The sequence below is a fragment of the Ornithodoros turicata genome, chromosome 8, assembly GCF_037126465.1.
Source record: "Ornithodoros turicata isolate Travis chromosome 8, ASM3712646v1, whole genome shotgun sequence".
NCBI classification, from domain to species: Eukaryota; Metazoa; Arthropoda; class Arachnida; order Ixodida; family Argasidae; genus Ornithodoros; species Ornithodoros turicata.
In genome coordinates, this window is record NC_088208.1 from 40,857,467 (window position 1) to 40,874,269 (window position 16,803).

Below are 16,803 nucleotides of genomic sequence, written 5' to 3' on the forward strand. Positions count from 1 at the left end.
TCAGGGCTTCATTTTTGGACGACAAATTTTATTTTGTGCGTGTGTGTGTTTTTCACGTTATCCTATGTGCAAGCATTACACACACACAAAAAAAAAAAAAAGAAGAAGAGGAAGAAGAAGAAGAAGAAATAAGAAAGCGTAGGAGTAGGTATAGTTTCGGCACTGCAGTTTCGGTTTCGAAGAGCGCTGTACTCTCGATACCATAGGAGCTCAGTGCGCGCACCTCCTCGTTCCCAGCATGTTTTATAGTATGCGCTATGTGCGAGATGCCTCTACGGATCGTGTTTACAATGTTATTTCAATCTGCGTAGGTATGTGAAAAAAAGGAAGACGGCAACACGATGAGCGGATCGGTAAGTTGAAGAGGCCGGCATGTGAATCTGCACATTCAATGCCAAAAATGCTATGTCGTGGTGAGAGTGATTCCCACACTTAGGCTTAAAGATGTGTTGTGTAAACCGTCATTTATCTGCTGCTTTCGTGCCATACGCGAAGAAAAGGAACAAATCGCGACATGAATGAAACACATGGGACGAACATGCTTCCATGCCTTTGCTGCCTGGATCGCCGGTGTACTTGCCGCTGCTTGGAGGTTCACCAGAGAAGCTCGTAGCGACTGATTTCCCGGTACATTGCCGTACCATGGCCCGGTAAATGCATAGCAAACAAAATTTTGCGAATACTCCCAACATTTCAAAGTTTTGGAGCACTCATTTATCTTAGTACGAGCGAGTACACTTAGTTGTATACAGTAACTTATGTAGCTACCGAACATACAACATGATAAACATCCAGACATTCTCAGAGGGCATATCCCTTGAGGTTGATCACTTAAAAAGTAGTTACGAACAGGGGATTTACCCGCAAGCCACACATGTTGGAAGCTTCTTACTAGATTTCCCGAATTTCCATTTGAGTTGATTGACCAGAGCAGTGTGTGTTTTGAGGGATTGGCCGGAGGTGTCCCAATGTAGTCACCCTTTGTCGCCAGCATTGAGTAGAAACCTGTATATTTGGAAGATATCCAATCTTGAAACACAGTTTCCAATGCATCGCTCTCAGTGGCTCGCAGGCGAAGTGCATCGGTGGCACGTGCTTCCAAGGATGTGCATACAGTATTAGGAATGAGATCCAGATTCCTTGTTAAGAACATGTCATTCGCAATTGACCTTTATATATGCAGCAAAATGTACACATTTTTTGGGTAGGGGCTTTCTGACTGACGTCATCCGCAGGAGAGCACCACTGTCGCTATCAGATTTGTTGCCATGACGTAGTTCTTTAGCTTGACTGTCCAGCCTTTTACCGGCAGCACATTAACCGTACATTTGATGTTTCAAGGTTTCTTTACCGCGTGAATATTATTTGTGCCACAATCCAAGTAATTTCCATGTTTTCGACGTTAATAGTCCTCTAAATAGCACATGGCATGAATGAAAACTGGAACCAAGCTTCGAGGGACCTCCATGATGGCGGCGATCTCGCCTTTCCGAAGCCAGTGCCCTCTGGAGGAGTGACGTCAGTGAATAAAGTCTATAGATGGCAGTAGTCCAACGAGATGGCTGTCACTCCAGTCACTCCATGGATCTCCAAACACCGCTGGAGAGAATGGAGAAGATTGTCACGGAATAAACCTTCTTCTTTTTTTTTCTTTCTTTCTTTCAGAGTGGGCCAAAGGTGAAGGCCTTCAACATAGCCCCTGTGGCAAAGAAAGTACCACTCAAAGACAAGTTCCGCAAGGAGGTACCTGCTTTGTGCCTCGAAAACGGTGGGCAACTTTTGAACTTCCTTGCCTTCCAGGAAGAAGACAAAGCTGCAGCCGAAGCCTATGAGGAATTTTTAGCCTCTTTCGAGGAACCCGCAAAGCATGGCAAGGTGTTTGTGCGTGGTAGCGTCATCAATGCCGGCTCTGGAGGTGAGGGCACATAGAAATATCCGGATCTATTGATAACAAGTTTTCACATTTGAAACTCGTCCAAAGACAAGAGAGTAGCCTAGGAATATTCTTGAGTACGTTAATCGTGGGGTGTGGTCAAATTTTAGTGCACGTTAAAGAACTCTTACTTGGGCTCGTCATGGTAGTTTTCTCACGACGTAAAAAAACGGGATTTCTTATCAATATTGCAAAAATGTAAGCAATATGGCTATGCAGAAAGAACCTGCACAAACAGATGCACTCGATGTGTTGAAGCTGTAAACATGTTCAAACTGATTTAGCTTTTTATTTCTTCTTAAATTGCTGAGCCCTCCTGAAAATATGCGCGGTGTTATGTAAAAGTGAGAAGCCAAAAGTAATAAAGGAAGACCCATAGACACAATAAGGTAGGTGCTGTAAACATATGTAACTATGCTGTAGTAACTATGCTCAGGCTGGCACACACAGATCGACAAACACTACACTTAAGCTTCCACCTTCTAAGAACAAGAAAATAAAGTTTCATGTTTTCCTGCTTCAGAGGAGAAGACGACGACACAGACCGGAAAGTTGTACAAGCCTCCCAAAGTTACGGAAATTGTCAGAAAACCAGAAGAGCAACTGTCTGCTGCTGCTAAGGCGGACAAGTTGGTGAGTTGTTTCGACGCTGCAGTCGCCGGCAGCGATGACTGATCAGTTCGTACTTTCAGGCAAAGAAGAAAGAAAAGAAAAAGAGCAACTTGGAACTTTTCAAGGAAGAACTTAAAATGTAAGAAATACTTAGTACCTTAATTTTTCTTGTTCGGTGCACATCATCTTTCCCGCTGCTTCTCATATTTGTACTTAAATCCGTAGAATTCAAGAAGAGCGGGAAGAAAGGTACAAGTTGAAGAATGTTCTCAAGGATCAGATCAAGAAACCAGGGGAACCGACGGAAAGCCAGTTACGCTTAGGTGACTTCATTCTTCGGTGTTGTATCATCTACCGTAGAGCCTCAAAATGTACCAATCAGGACACCTGCACGTGAACGTGTTGATTAGCCAATAGGGACGTCTTACATCTTTTGGTCACACGGCCTTTTCTGATATATACGTGACACAAGTTCTAGTGCTCTACAGGCCGACATGTTTCACAAACGACTGGATTTCAAAAATGCAATTGCCTGCATTCTGGAAGCCGCGTGTACGGTGTGAAGAAGGGTTGTGGTGCCATCTAGATTTTGAATGATCTGCCACATTGTCCAGTTCTGCATTTTGCGTATGTGTCAGTGAGAACCTGGTGAACATACTTGTACACCTGCGTTTGCTGTTGCACAATGCAGAAGCAAACAGTGCCGTTTTGAGGCAAATTTTTTGTGAAGAAAACAGTGCATTAGAATAGGATAAATAAGGTGTATGAGAGAGGTCTCATCCCTGACACTTGTGTTTGGTGGCAAAATGTTCTACCAGTATTTATATAATGGCAGCATGAAAATGGCGTCAATTGCTCGATAGTGACAAAGCTTTAGCAAAGGTACGAATATATGCGTAGGTGTCTTTGAGTTTTGCTTCTAACTTATTTGGGGAAGCCTGTCTCTTGGAGTGATTAATGTGAGTCTCGTGCAGCGGATGAATACCGGTACCCAAGCCCCGGTTCCTTTGATACGGGCGACCCAAACACTACTAACATCTACCTGGGTAACCTGAACCCTAAGATGACTGAGCAAGAGTTGTGTGAAGAGTTTGGCCGTTTTGGCCCCCTGGCCAGTGTGAAGATCATGTGGCCCCGATCTCAGGAGGAACGGCTCAGGAGAAGGAACTGTGGCTTTGTTGCCTTCATGAACCGCAAGGACGGAGAACGGGCCATCAAAAGCCTCAATGGTAAGCGGGTTATACAAGCGGTAAATTTCACTACCTTAATAATTTGAAAATTTGATGGAGGCACCATTTTGGGAATCTTAATTTCTCACTGCATTTGGGTCAGATGCGTGTAAGTATGAAGCTCGAAGAATCTTCTTCTTCACTGGCAAACTTGACATCAATCTTGAAGCTTACATTCGCGTGCGATTGACAGTCGGTGTCCGTCTCCCGATCTTGGGCTTTTATCATCGTGGAATCGTGTAATGATATCAATTATATCATCATGGTGATAATGCACGAGGGGTAGCTGAATTAAGCGATGAAGTGCCGAGGTACGGCACGCATTAGTAGATGACGGATTTTGCCAGAGACATTGCCATCACCTCCACCCAGTATCACAACAGCAGAGGCACTGAGCTGTATTGCTTTGCTTCGTAATTTTGTGGACGCAAAGGTGCTTGACATGGCCCACATGGACAGTTTAGATAATGGTATAATCGCTGCCACTACATAAAAGTGAACTGAAATAACAAAATACCATTAACAAAGACAGAATCTCACTTCCTGTCCACAGTTTCGACCTAGCTACCATTTCTTGCCATCTCCACATGTAACAAACTTGAGATATTAGAAACACATTGCACATGACGATACATGACGAGTTTCTTATAACTGAGATTTACTCTATTACCATGTGCCTCAATGGAGCTACAATAGCAACAATTTGCCATAAGCGTCTTCTCGTGTTGGTTCACACCAGATCAGGGTTTACGTTGATAGTTCCTAAAGCCTCTTTAGCTTTTTGTACAAAGATGTTAGAAAAAATGTGAGCTTTTACCCTTGACAAAAAATTCGGAGTGCTCTATATTTGAGACCCGTTTTGTGACACCTAGAAGTCGAAGACAACTGTCGACAGCTGTATTCCTTATATGTCACCAACACTGCTCTCCTCAGGTACTGAAGTGATGGGCTTCGAGATGAAGATGGGTTGGGGCAAGGCCGTGCCCATCCCTCCGCACCCAGTGTACATCCCGCCTGCCATGGTGGAACTGACCCTCCCGCCCCCACCATCAGGTCTGCCTTTCAATGCCCAGCCTAAGGAGAGTGGACGTGCCCTGCCGCCTTCCCACACACCTGAGTTTGAAAAGGTTAGTGGTCGTGCATTGGCACATTCTCTCGGGGAGGGAGGGGACATTTTTCTCTGTGGTAAATGAATTTCTGAATAATAATGAGTATCTCATCTATCCCATGTTGGATGCGATGCTGTTTCCTGCAGATTTTAACCAACGCTGTAGTCAAAGTGGTAATCCCTACTGAAAGGTACTGCAAATTTTTCATTTTCAAACTTCTCTTTAATTGTGCCACTAGTGAAAGGAAAGGCAAGCTTCATTTTTTTATCACAACACTTTCGACTACGGCTTGCCCAGGTCCTTAGAGCCCCTCCCCCATGTCGGTTGATCGGGACATCGTGGTGCTGGACATTGGGTTTGTTCGAGCGAAAGTGTGCTCATTTAAATGATACACTGTGACACAAATATGTATTGTATTCTTTTATTAAGATATTCCGAGTACCTTCCTATGACTATCATTAATACAGTCGCTAACTGATTTTCCCCAGAGTCCAAAAAGTTCAAACTGAGATTTTTTGGGCCAAACCATTGGCACCTTTAAACTGAATGTAGAACCAATCGCGCGTCAACTGCCTATACTTTTGACTCTGAGGAGTGGCTCAACGTCTCATATTTTTGGTAGGACACGCTCGATTTTTGGACTGCTTTGCTAGTGGCTGCACCGATGCAGTGGTGAGGCAAAAGCGAAGGGGGCAGAAGGGAAGGTTACGTGCTCAACTCCTCAACTTTAAATGGGAACTGCTGTGTCAGTGGATGTGGGTGATACAAGCTAAGGGAGCTCGCCCATCAACTACAGTGCCTCTGTGGACATGCTTGTCATGTGTACCGCAGTAATACTTGCAGAAATCTGCCGCATTCATGCCATAAAGCGGACGCGCATTTATTGTGGCCACTATAGCCATTTTAAATAAATTTGGGCATAAAGCGAATTCTTACTTTCTATTTTTTTTATTTATGTACCCTTAAGGCCGGTGACGCAACTTTTTTTGGCTAGGCTTTCGATAGACAACTCGAACTCGTTGAACTTTTGTGTCTCTCAGAAGTTGAAAAACTGGTCGATGGTTGTACTCTTGTTTCTATTTTTACGCCCGTATCTCCACTTATTAACCGTTAATTTTTTTTCTTTTTTGAATTATGTATCAGTTTCGCTGTATCAGGCAAGCTTGCGCTTAGAGAAGTAGAAAAGTCACACACAATGTCACCATACTGCACAGCATAATGCCTAACAGTGCAAGAGTAAAATAGTTAAAATCTCTTTTTGTATATTTCTTTCTATAAATTGTAGTCGAGTTGTTGAGAGCGCACAAATTTTTGGGTGGACAGTTTGCACAGAGCCGTTCCAGTGCCCTTTTTGGAGGAGCGGAAATCTCCCGCATAAATACAAAGCATGCAGCAATGTCCACGTTGGAAGGGTTTCCGCGGCATGTCACGTTATTCCCAAAGCAGAACAGAAACAGTGAGGGCTCCCTCACGGGTCAAGATTTCGTGCAGACCTCGTAATGTGCTTTGTTTGACTTCATTCGTACTCCTCTCATATCAGTGGAATCCGAGTTTATGTTTGTGGTGGCAATCTGAAGTTTAAAACGTACGAGATACCAGTGTCGACATTAGGGCCCGATTTTTTCAGGTAGAGCTCCGCTGGAGCTGGTAACGGCTGCGTCGAACCTCCCAGCAGACGACGGTCTTTTGAGACTTGCACGGAGGCAATACCTGCTATTGTAGCTGTCTGTATGCGAAATAGCATTGAAAGTACACAACCGCCTTTAAAGACTGAAGGCCTCACTGCACGGAGACTACGCAGTATTTACAAGTCCTTCGTTGGCAGCTCCGAATGCTTGTGTTACCTGGACAGATAATCTTCTAAAGTAGACTGACGAGCTATTATAATGTGCGTCGCAACATCAGAGCGTCTGCATAGTATTTGTAAAAAGTCTGAGGTCGATGCGGAGCTTCCTTTTTACCGCAGCTTTTGCGAGCTTGTTCCTCTTGAGTGCTTGCTTGCCTTTCAAACTCCCTTCTACGTTGTGTCTCAACCAACAAAAGTCGTACCATGTTAAAATTTAGCAAATACAAGATGAAGGGCAACCCGACATGATACATCACTGACCCGCATGTCAGTCCACTAGACACAAAGCAAAAGGCACCCACACTTGAAATGTGTAGCTTATGTATACTTGGAGTCCTTCCCTTATCACTCACAGGCCAAGAATTCCAACTCACACGCTTATAATGTATTTGCCGAATTTTAATATGTACTATTATAAACTACCCCTTGCCTTGGAACCCATTATACCTTGGCACAGTTCTTTTGTTTTTATCCCCCCTGAATGAACCTTAAAGAATCAGGTCCTCTCACTAATGTGGTTTCTTTCCTGGCTAACGTCTGTTCCTTTTCAGTGGATCGCCTGCCAGTCCTCATTGCAAGTATGATATTTACATTCAGCATGGTTTATTTCTTGAGCCATTCTAATTTGAGATGAAACAAAAAATTGGCAAGTACTATTATAGTACTGTCGTTAAAGGAGCAGCGCAAGCCCCCTTCATATATTTTCTGCTTTTGGTCGTACGACAAAATATGATAGAGGAGACGTTTTTTTATCAGCTTGCGCCCAAAAATCCATTCCTTCGGAAAGCGAAAGAGGGTTAGGTCACTCCCTGGCTCTGCCAAGGTGGTCGGATCTGTCATTTCGCACAAGTGAAAAACGCTGTGTTCATAGCAGAAGAATTTTCAGTGGCATCAGCAGCTCATCCTCCAATGGTATTGCAGCGGCAGCGGGTGTGACCGCTACAGGTGCTCATCTTTGAGCTGAGCTTTCGTGGATCCTTTAAGCATTGGTGGGAACCGTGCTAATGCATTTACAAATTGGGGAAAAGCAAAATTCTCATATACGCAAGTTCCGTGAGCCTGTTGATGCACCTGAAGCCCAAGTTTTTGGCACAGTTTTCTGCTCGTTGTTGCTGCCAAAAGCATACTCATTAGTGTCTCTTGAAGTAGGCCATAAAGATTCTTCAAACTGAGTTATCACAGTCTAGCACGCAAAGCAGATAGGGACACGTTTGGAGCCACAGTGCAATGATGTCTCACTTTTTTTTTTTTTTTTTTGAGAATGTAGCCTATAGCTGCAGTGTACTATAGCTCCTGGAAGTCTGAAAGGTACAGCTCCGGTCAACCTTAATAATGACGCTGGAAAAAATCCGGTCTCATTTTCCAGCGCGATAACAACCACCCTGAGGGCACTGGGGGAATGTTAAGTGAACAAAATCCTCGCATTAAAGTAACGGCATAATTTTTTCAGTTAAGATTTCCGCATGGCCGCAAGGGTTGCTGTAATCGCGCTCGGGAACGATACCACATTTTTTCCAGTGTTGTTATTAAGGTTGACCGGAGCTGTACTTTGTTGAACAAAATTGGCTGCGATAAAGACTTGCCTTTCCTGCTCTCCTATTAGACTGGCGGCTTCAGAAATTCATGTCACCGTAGCACAGATGTTCCCTCACATTTCTCAGCCTGCCACAGGAGGACATTCTGTGGACATTCTGTGGACATTTTGTTGTGGGAACGACTGAGTTACTTGAAAGGAATCTGTCACAATAAAAGCTATAGACGCGAGATCCGAACCCACGGGTAAGGTCGACACCATTTAGACCAAAGAAGGCCTCCTCTCCTTCTTCGATTTGATTATCGTGGAAAACTTTTGTCTTGTCTGCCTGTCACAGCCTGCAGTGGCTTCCTGTGGCTTCCTATCTGGCTGAAGGTGGCTTGGTTTCATAGCAGGGCCGCTGCAGGTGTTGTACAATTGGATCAGGCCTTGTTCTGTCCAAAAGGTGTCGACTAGGGTGATAAAAAATGCGGGACAGAAGTAGCGTTCTCCTTTGCCACGAGTGCCGTTCTTATGCCTGTTATATCCGTTTTAAGCCGCCTGTTAAGAGAATAAATACCCCAAAATACTGTTTAAATGTAGGTAAAATTTTGGAAGTTGAGCTTAAGTGCAGGAAGTAAATGGTTGTATTTCTATTTTAAATACAGCGTCTTTAAATTCTGCCCATCCCTGGTCGATCGCACAGTTGGATTGAATGGCCCAAATTTTTAATACTAGTATGTACATGGGTGTTTTAACGATGTGAATTCCAAGGTGACAGGATGAGATATGTGGGGGAACACATTTTCTAGCATAGCTTTAGCAAATGTGTTTGCATGGGTGTTTCTGGGATCCCCGTTTCAGGAATCTGCTGAGCCTAATCCATCGAATGATTGAGTTTGTGGTGCGTGAGGGTCCCATGTTTGAGGCCATGATTATGAATCGTGAGCTTAACAACCCCATGTTCAGGTAAGAGCCACTCACAAGTTCTGACCCACCAGTGCTGAGTGACGACACCTTTTCAGGTTCCTTTTCGAAAATCAGAGTCCCGCCCACGTCTACTATCGTTGGAGGCTCTTCTCTATTCTACAGGTAACCAGCATTTGACTTGAGCTAGTTAATCCATTCTTCGAATCTTTGCATAATTGAACCGTATTAACTGAAACCTGCCGTATAATGTCTACCGTACAGTTGGCAAATGAGTCTGTGACACTAGTAATGATAATCTGTGGGGTTCCAGGGTGACCACCCAAACAGGTGGCGGACGCAGGAGTTCCGCATGTTCAAGGGGGGTTCCTTGTGGAAGCCGCCCCCAATGAACCCATACCTGCAGGGAATGCCCGAAGAACTGGTGGAAAAGGCAGTCAGTTCGCCTGTCAGGGAAGATCCAAGGAAAGGTGCCCTCTCTGACAAGTGAGCTCTTCTCTCTTTCCTTTTTTTTTTTTTTCTTCTTCTTCTTCTTGTAATGAGGAATGTGTTGCAGCCAAAGGGACAAATTAGAAGACCTACTGCGCAACCTGACTCCGGAGCGGTCAGCCATTGCGGAGGTAATGATCTACTGCATCGAACATGCAGAGGCGGCGGAAGAGATAGTGGACTGCATTGGGGAGTCCCTGTCCATTGCGCAGACGCCACTCCACAAGAAGGTACAGTTCCCTCCAATGAAAAAAAAAAAACTTTTTGAAGGATGTTAAGAGGCAGTAATGTTTCCTTTCAGGTTGCTCGATTGTACCTCATCTCCGACATCCTTCACAATTGCAGTGTAAGAGTGGCAAATGCATCCTTCTTCAGGAAAGGGTCAGTTCCACCAAAAACGTTACAGCTGTTGGTAGCGACAATGTTTTCAAGCACGAGAAGGAAGTTTTGTGCATGGTTGGTGGGGCGAACCAGTTGTTGTGACCTAGATTAAACGAGGCCTCGTTGCTGCTCAAACACGATTCGGTCATTGGGACGGGCCATGGTCTTGTTGTAACAGCACGAGTTCTATTTTCTTAATCTCCCGTGGCAATTGGACACAGGAGCAAGAGGTGGCGTCAAGTAGGCCTCGTTTATTCTGGGAGGTTGTTCTGGTGTAGCACCCAGCAAAACCTGAAGCGCACACAATTGGAGGAGACATGCCCCTTGTGAATGGGTTGCATGAAAGCACCGTCTGTTTTCCGTTGTCGTGGGTGTAAGAAATTGGCATGGCATCGGTGGTGTACAGTGGCAGACTTTTAATTTTATACAATCTGTACCCAGTATGATGTACTGAGTATGATGACTATGAGCTGCAATTGTGGTCCCGGTTTCTTCACGCGTGGACTACAAGCTCACCTTTGGAGTGAAACTGGTTGTAGGACGTAAATCTCTGAGTACCGCAATGTTGCGATGATTTGCAAAGAATTCCATGGCACGAGTAAAAGCACGCCTCGTTACAGATTTCAAGCACGGCTTCCTGACATCTTCAAAGATGTCCACGACTGCTTTAATGCCATCGAAGGCAGGTTGAAAGCTGAGCAGTTCAAAGTGAGTTTTATGTTCCTCAGATTTTCCTTCGTCTTAGCTAGACAGTAGATGCTAGGCAAAATGCTACTCTCGTTCTTTTTTGTGAAGCTTCTTCGCTCACTCAACGTTGGAATTTGATTGAGCCTTCTGCCTTTGCAATGTTTGCTGCTTATCCGTACATGCCAGTATGTTGCTCTCGGATATGCCTGGCAAAATAATTTCTATCTTTTATCCAACCTGCAATTGGGAGTCCACAATCCTGTGGAGTTGTGAACGCCTCAGTAGGTCGGAACATCACCAAAAGAAGCCAGAGGGAGTCGTCCGTGTAATTGCGTGCCTTAATTGCTGTAGAGATGGATCACTCTATATTTTGTATGGTCTTTAGTCATGGTATTAGAATGTTGTTTTATTTATGTTTGTGCTCAGTAGGCTAATCGAAACAGTGGCCCTTCTTCTATCAGCCAAAATGGGGCTCAATTTTGTCCTTTTGAGCTCCTGCTTGATGCATGAAAGGCCTGTCAATTTTTCTGCGTAGCAATGGAAAACCTGTTTATGTGTGTCTTGACAGCAACGGGTGATGTCATGCTTCCGTGCCTGGGAGGATTGGGCCATCTACCCGAGCGATTTCCTCATACGTCTCCAGAATGTCTTTCTTGGACTTGTTCCGACCATTGTAAGTTTGCATTTTCTGAGTCAGCAGATGAACTGTCTTTCAGATCCGTGAAGCTGGTTACTTCTGCTGCCCAAAGATGCATGTGATGTCTTCTCCTTATCAGTATCAGTAATACTAGTACATATCACTATTTCGCTTGCATTTGATAAACTGATTATGCCACTTCCGTGCTGTGCTGTGATCACGGGCGAAGCCACTGGCCAGACTGGCACTTTTTTTGGTGTGTAACGTTATACTAATGTGTCAGTACTTTGTGCTGTTTGTCACAACTTCATGCAAAACAACACTCTTTTTCTAACGTTAGGGGCAGGGGTTTTCTTGTTCTTTTTTTTTTTTTTCTTACGCATACACGTTTTAACTTCCACAGGGATTATGGCCTATTACTTTTCAGTGTGGACTAGCTCGTATTTAATACATTTGTGTCACGACTATTTTCAGAAATGTGAGCCTGAAGAGGAAGAAGTGAAAGAAGAGGAGGATCCTATAGATGGGATCCCCTTGCAGCCCATGGAGGAACTGGATGGGATCCCCCTGGTCAGGGATGACATTGATGGAATTCCCCTGGACATCGATGGCCAGCCCTTGGTCGAAGACATTAAGCCTAAATTTCTTCCTTCCAAGTGGGAAACTGTGGACCCAGAGACCGTTCAACAGCAAGGTAATATTGAACATTGAGCCCGAAAAAGGGGCGGATATTCTTCTATGTCTGTGTGCCTGACGTGGATAGGTTGGCAACATTGATATTAATGTTAAACAGGGGGTGTTGAGATCTTGGTGCGCGTCAAAGAATCTGCAAAATTAATCTGTGCACCGGCGACATTGTAGTTATCTCGCGACATAGTCACCCAAATATTACTGCGATTATCACTTGCCACACACAACCTATAATACTTTAGGTAATGATAGAAGCCTGCTATGACTGTTCGTGTAAATATCAAAGGGATCCATTATTGCTTTCCATTGTTCTCAACCTTTAGCTGTCACCACCTCCAAGTGGGATCTCCTTGAGCAAGGGGAAGCTATGGAGGATGAGGACATTGACGGGCGGTAAGTAGGGCAACAGCAAGTTCACTGCAGGTTTTGTATTAGCTCCATTAGACCTTACTGTGTCTTGGCTGCGTCATATTAATTGCCGATACGGCTGGTGTCATATTCTGGAATCCGTTAGCAGTGCTTACAGTTTTTTGTATCGCACCGTTACGACGAAAATCGGATATAACGAACATTTTCGTAGTTCCCGCGGCACTTCGCTGTTACGAGGTTTGACTGTACACGTAACTCTCAAAAAACTCTATTTTTCATCCTGGCACTCGTACTATTCAACAGCATTACATCACATGTTTGTTTCGCACCAGACCCTTCGAAGAAAGCTCACCGATGTCTCCAGAGTGCTCACGTGAGTCGACCATCGATTCACTCAAGCCCGATACTGGGGAAGAAAGGAGGGCAAAGTTGAGGGAAATTGAGGTGAGCTTGTCCTCTTATGGATGCCTTACTAACTCACTCGTAGCACAATTAACGTGTCATTTGGATAGGTCATGGGTAAGACGCCTAGCTTTCTGCGGTAGAAAATTAACATTTCCGCGAGGTGGGATTTACAAATCCGAAGGATTCCGCGGGTAAGAGAAAACACAAAAAAATGTTGAACATAACCCAAGGAGGTAAGTGAGCTGGTGTGAAGATGTAGAAGGCAACATTTCCTTGAGCTCGAGGAGGGCCGACGAGGACGGAAAACAGCAACGAAACAGGACGAGGCTCAACAAAAAAATGTTGCAGCATTCTCTCAAGATTGCTTACCGACTCGTCCCGCACGCTTTTTGGAATTTCAGTACGCAAAGAAAACTAGACTCAGCTCTGACAGTTACTTTCTGGGTGATCCTGCGATTATATTTTCTTCAGTTGCAGCATGTTCAGCCATGTTAGTGTCAGCAGTATCAGTCACGTCGGGCGGTGTAGCCATGACTGACCAGGTTTAATCCACGAAAATGTCGCAGATTGATTGAAATCCTTGCATAATTTTATGAGATACTGAATAATTTTTTCAAAAATGCATGATTCTGAGGGAAACAGCAGGATTCGGGGAAAGCTAGGGGGATCTAGTCGTGGGTTTAAGGTAGCCTCACAACCTCCTGCATCTTTTTATCATAAAGTGGCAGCCTAATTGCATTTTCATCAGTAAATACGAGTTGGTCGTATTTCTGCCACCAAGGCTGAAAACTGGGAGGTGCCGGGTTCAAATTCTACCACTAGTTGTGCTGTCTAAGGTTATCTCCTTGTTTCCTGGCAGGCTTTCCAAAGGGATAATTTCCCCTGAAGTCTGCCTGGTCTCTCACTCTTTCGTCTCTCCACCTGTCCTTCATCTGTGAACTGCTTATGGCCACAATTGAAAGCCTTTTTCATTTCTTTTTTTTCTTCTACAGGTGAAAGTGATGAAATTTCAAGACGAGCTGGAAGGTGGGAAGCGTCCTCGCAAACCTGGACTCTCCATCTCCGAGCAAGTTGAACAGTACCGGCAGAAGCTTATCAGAAAGGTGACCCTTTGTTGCCCCTCAACGCTACACACGAGACACAGTTGGGTCGTATTTACAGTCACCGACCGATAATTTGAACTTTAAAAATTCGGACTTTCCCGTTTTTCTGACAAAATCGTTGTACAGCTTGGGACAAAAGCTTATGGAACACCGTGGTGTCGCATTTCTTCATTGGAGCGACACCCTAGAAGGGGACGGGAGTTGCCACAGATACTGAGAGATGGATTGAATCACCCGTTTCTTATTCGACCTCTCCCTGACAGGTAGCAGGAGGCCGCCGCGATGAAGAAATACACCAGTGCCGTGTGTTCCGTAAACTTTTGTCCCAAGCTGTACTCCCGTGAACTCCGAGTTTTGAAAATCAGGAAAAAAAAATTGAGATAAGCAGGGTTTTGTTAATGTTTGATGCTTCAGCAGCGTTAACATCAGCGTCGTCGTGGATGTCGTTGATGCAACCCCCGTCAACGGCAGCAATCCTTGCTGCGATGACTACAGTAATTAACGTGTACAATAATACACTAACTGAAATATGCCACGATATAATGTTGAGCGTTTGCTCTGCGAAGCAGACACGTATAGGCACTTTTTAATGGCAAATTCGGGTGGTCATTTCATGGCAACATGGCCCAGCGCTCGGAAATTATTATTATTATTTTTTTGCTCGTTTTCTCTCGCCCGAGGAATTCTGCGGATTTGTAAATCCCACTTTACGGGAAAACAGTAGGGAAAATGGCTAGGGGCGTTAATGGTGCCCGATTGCAGTTGTAGCCAAATCCGGGGCAAAGCAAGAAAGAGGGCTTCGTTGCCAGTTGATCCAAGACGATTGGGGAAACAAACGCTCCAAATCAACCACGGAAATTCACTGTGAACTTGACCACGTTCCAAATGGACGTGAGTGCGGGTACATCTCTGTGGATAAAAATGTTTGTTGCATTTCAATCCTGCGCAGGACCAGGAAAAGTCCACCAGTGGCAGCAGCTCAGTTTCAAAAAAGGGGAAGGGTTCCCCATCGAGGTCACCCTCTCCCATCACCAGTCCCTTGGTCTTACGGGGACGCTCCCCTGTTCGTTCTTCCGACGCTCGAAGTCGACGTTCCCGTTCCCGATCACCTCGCTCCTCACGCTGCCATCGGTCCAAGTCTCCTCGAAGGAGAAGGCAAGCCTTTCCTTGTTTACAGAATTGAGTTGTTCCGACAGACTGGCCTCCTTCTTGCCTCATCGGCGAACCACTCTTGTCACACATCTGAACACAGCAATGTCAGAACAGGCTGTTATTTCAGGCTGAAAGTGTTTTGTTTTTTTTTCTTTCTTTCTCAAAAATATAAATTTGCAACCTCCTGAGGGACACTGTGAAAAGTTTTTTTGCCACACACTGTGATAGTTTGCATGTCAGCATTGATTGGGCTAATTTTGCTGATTGTGCTTGAACAGAGCAAATTCGCATTTTTATATTTAAAAGTGTTAAGAGACTGACTCATTGGTGCGGCATTAAAATTGATTTTTAAAAACCCGGTGCAGGGCAACATTTAAAAGACTACACAGATAGCCTGGTTTGTCAATACAGTGCTGTGTCAGTGTTGTCTCTTAAGTGTTGTCCTCCACTGGGGTTTTTATCGATAATAGCATTGTTCTTCATGAATTGGGAAGTGTATGGCCATAGCGAACTGTTTCGATTGAAGATGGGTAGAAATCCAGCGAACTGGTAGAGATGTAGGAAGGGAGTTGTTTAGGACAGAGGCCGCCAATATTTCGAACAGAGACTGTTCTTCTTCAACTCCCTTCCTGTTTCGATTGAAGTCTGTTTTTTTGTGTGTGTTTGTTTCTTTTTTTTTTTACTTCCACAAAACAAGTTGACACCTGCACGTATGTCGGTGTCTAAAATTTGTGTTTGTAAATGCAGAGATAGAATTTTGTAGCATGTCAGGTAAAACCTGGAAAGCAAAATTTGCTAGTCACTGAATGAACAAGAGCAACCTAGATTAGCAAAAACTGACTCGTTAAGACTAAGGTGTGGGGGGAGTTTTCAATGCTACTGTCCTCCTACTTTCAGGTCGAGAAGTCGAAGCCCAAGGAAAACATTGCGTCGATCTCGCTCTCCTCACAGACGGCGATCCCAGTCCCCTCCATCTCGAAAGAGCCACAAAAGCAAGAAGAGCAAACATTAAATCACATTGTACAGTTCTCATTTATTCCATTTCCCGATGCTGGAAAAATAAAAAATGGCATTTCATGGTTAAGATAATGTATAGGTTATTGTAAGAAGACGTGGACAAAGTATTTCGGTTTGCAGTTTCAATATTTTCTGCTCCCGACGAGCAACGATGGAAATATGTGAAATGAGATATTGTAATGATGACGAAGTCATGCACCTATTGCCCATTCACGAATAAATGTTCTCCTGTCGAGCCTTGCTCTGCCACCTAACAACATTCATTGATATTATCTCTTCAGTCTTCACAGTTATCGCTGTTCAAAAGCAATTTTAATTCAATAACTTTCAGTATACGGGCGTTTGTCCCCAGGGTAATGTATCGGCTTATTACTGGCAATTTTGCTTTTCTTACCTCGAAAGGAGCATGTGTTATGTAATGCCATGATTACACTACAGTTATTGTCATTCCAGCGGTTTCCAAACTATGCATATGGTCTTCCCCAGTTCAGCTTGAAGGAAAGCTTTTGAGTACTTATTGGGATGTAGACTGTGTGCGTCTGTACGAAACTAGGAAGCATGAAGGGAATTTGATGGGGCTGAAGAAGTTGTGTTGTGACAAATTACTCATGGGGAAACAAATATATGTTGTGTCGAAGTATCTGGGTTTTGTCATGGATCATTGATGCTGGCAGTATTGTTAATTTTAGAAAATTCATAATTTA

The 16,803-nt window shown here is 44.3% G+C and overlaps 1 protein-coding gene across 2 annotated transcripts; it reads left to right on the top strand.

Annotated features, from left to right (window-relative positions):
* Positions 1–216: 216 nt before the first annotated feature.
* LOC135367374 (U2 snRNP-associated SURP motif-containing protein-like) lies at positions 217–16,334 on the top strand. Of its 2 annotated transcripts, XM_064600610.1 has the most exons (23): positions 217–353; positions 1,666–1,743; positions 1,801–1,915; positions 2,457–2,566; positions 2,626–2,684; positions 2,771–2,868; positions 3,520–3,774; positions 4,708–4,901; positions 5,030–5,073; positions 7,281–7,307; positions 9,107–9,211; positions 9,268–9,334; positions 9,483–9,655; positions 9,726–9,888; positions 9,960–10,039; positions 10,660–10,747; positions 11,295–11,399; positions 11,838–12,057; positions 12,377–12,446; positions 12,755–12,866; positions 13,820–13,930; positions 14,880–15,085; positions 15,980–16,334. In XM_064600610.1, exons 1-23 carry the CDS (start codon positions 342–344, stop codon positions 16,092–16,094), a joined length of 2,607 nt encoding a protein of 868 aa, XP_064456680.1. In that variant the 5' UTR covers positions 217–341; the 3' UTR covers positions 16,095–16,334. The 2 variants fall into 2 exon arrangements, with proteins under 2 accessions (XP_064456680.1, XP_064456681.1); XM_064600611.1 differs by lacking the exon at positions 7,281–7,307.
* Positions 16,335–16,803: the final 469 nt, after the last annotated feature.

Coding starts and splice junctions, on each gene's coding strand:
- LOC135367374 (XM_064600610.1), top strand. Junction 5,074..7,280: donor GTGGTAATCCCTACTGAAAG/GTACTGCAAATT, acceptor GTTCCTTTTCAG/TGGATCGCCTGCCAGTCCTC. Junction 9,335..9,482: donor GGCTCTTCTCTATTCTACAG/GTAACCAGCATT, acceptor GTGGGGTTCCAG/GGTGACCACCCAAACAGGTG.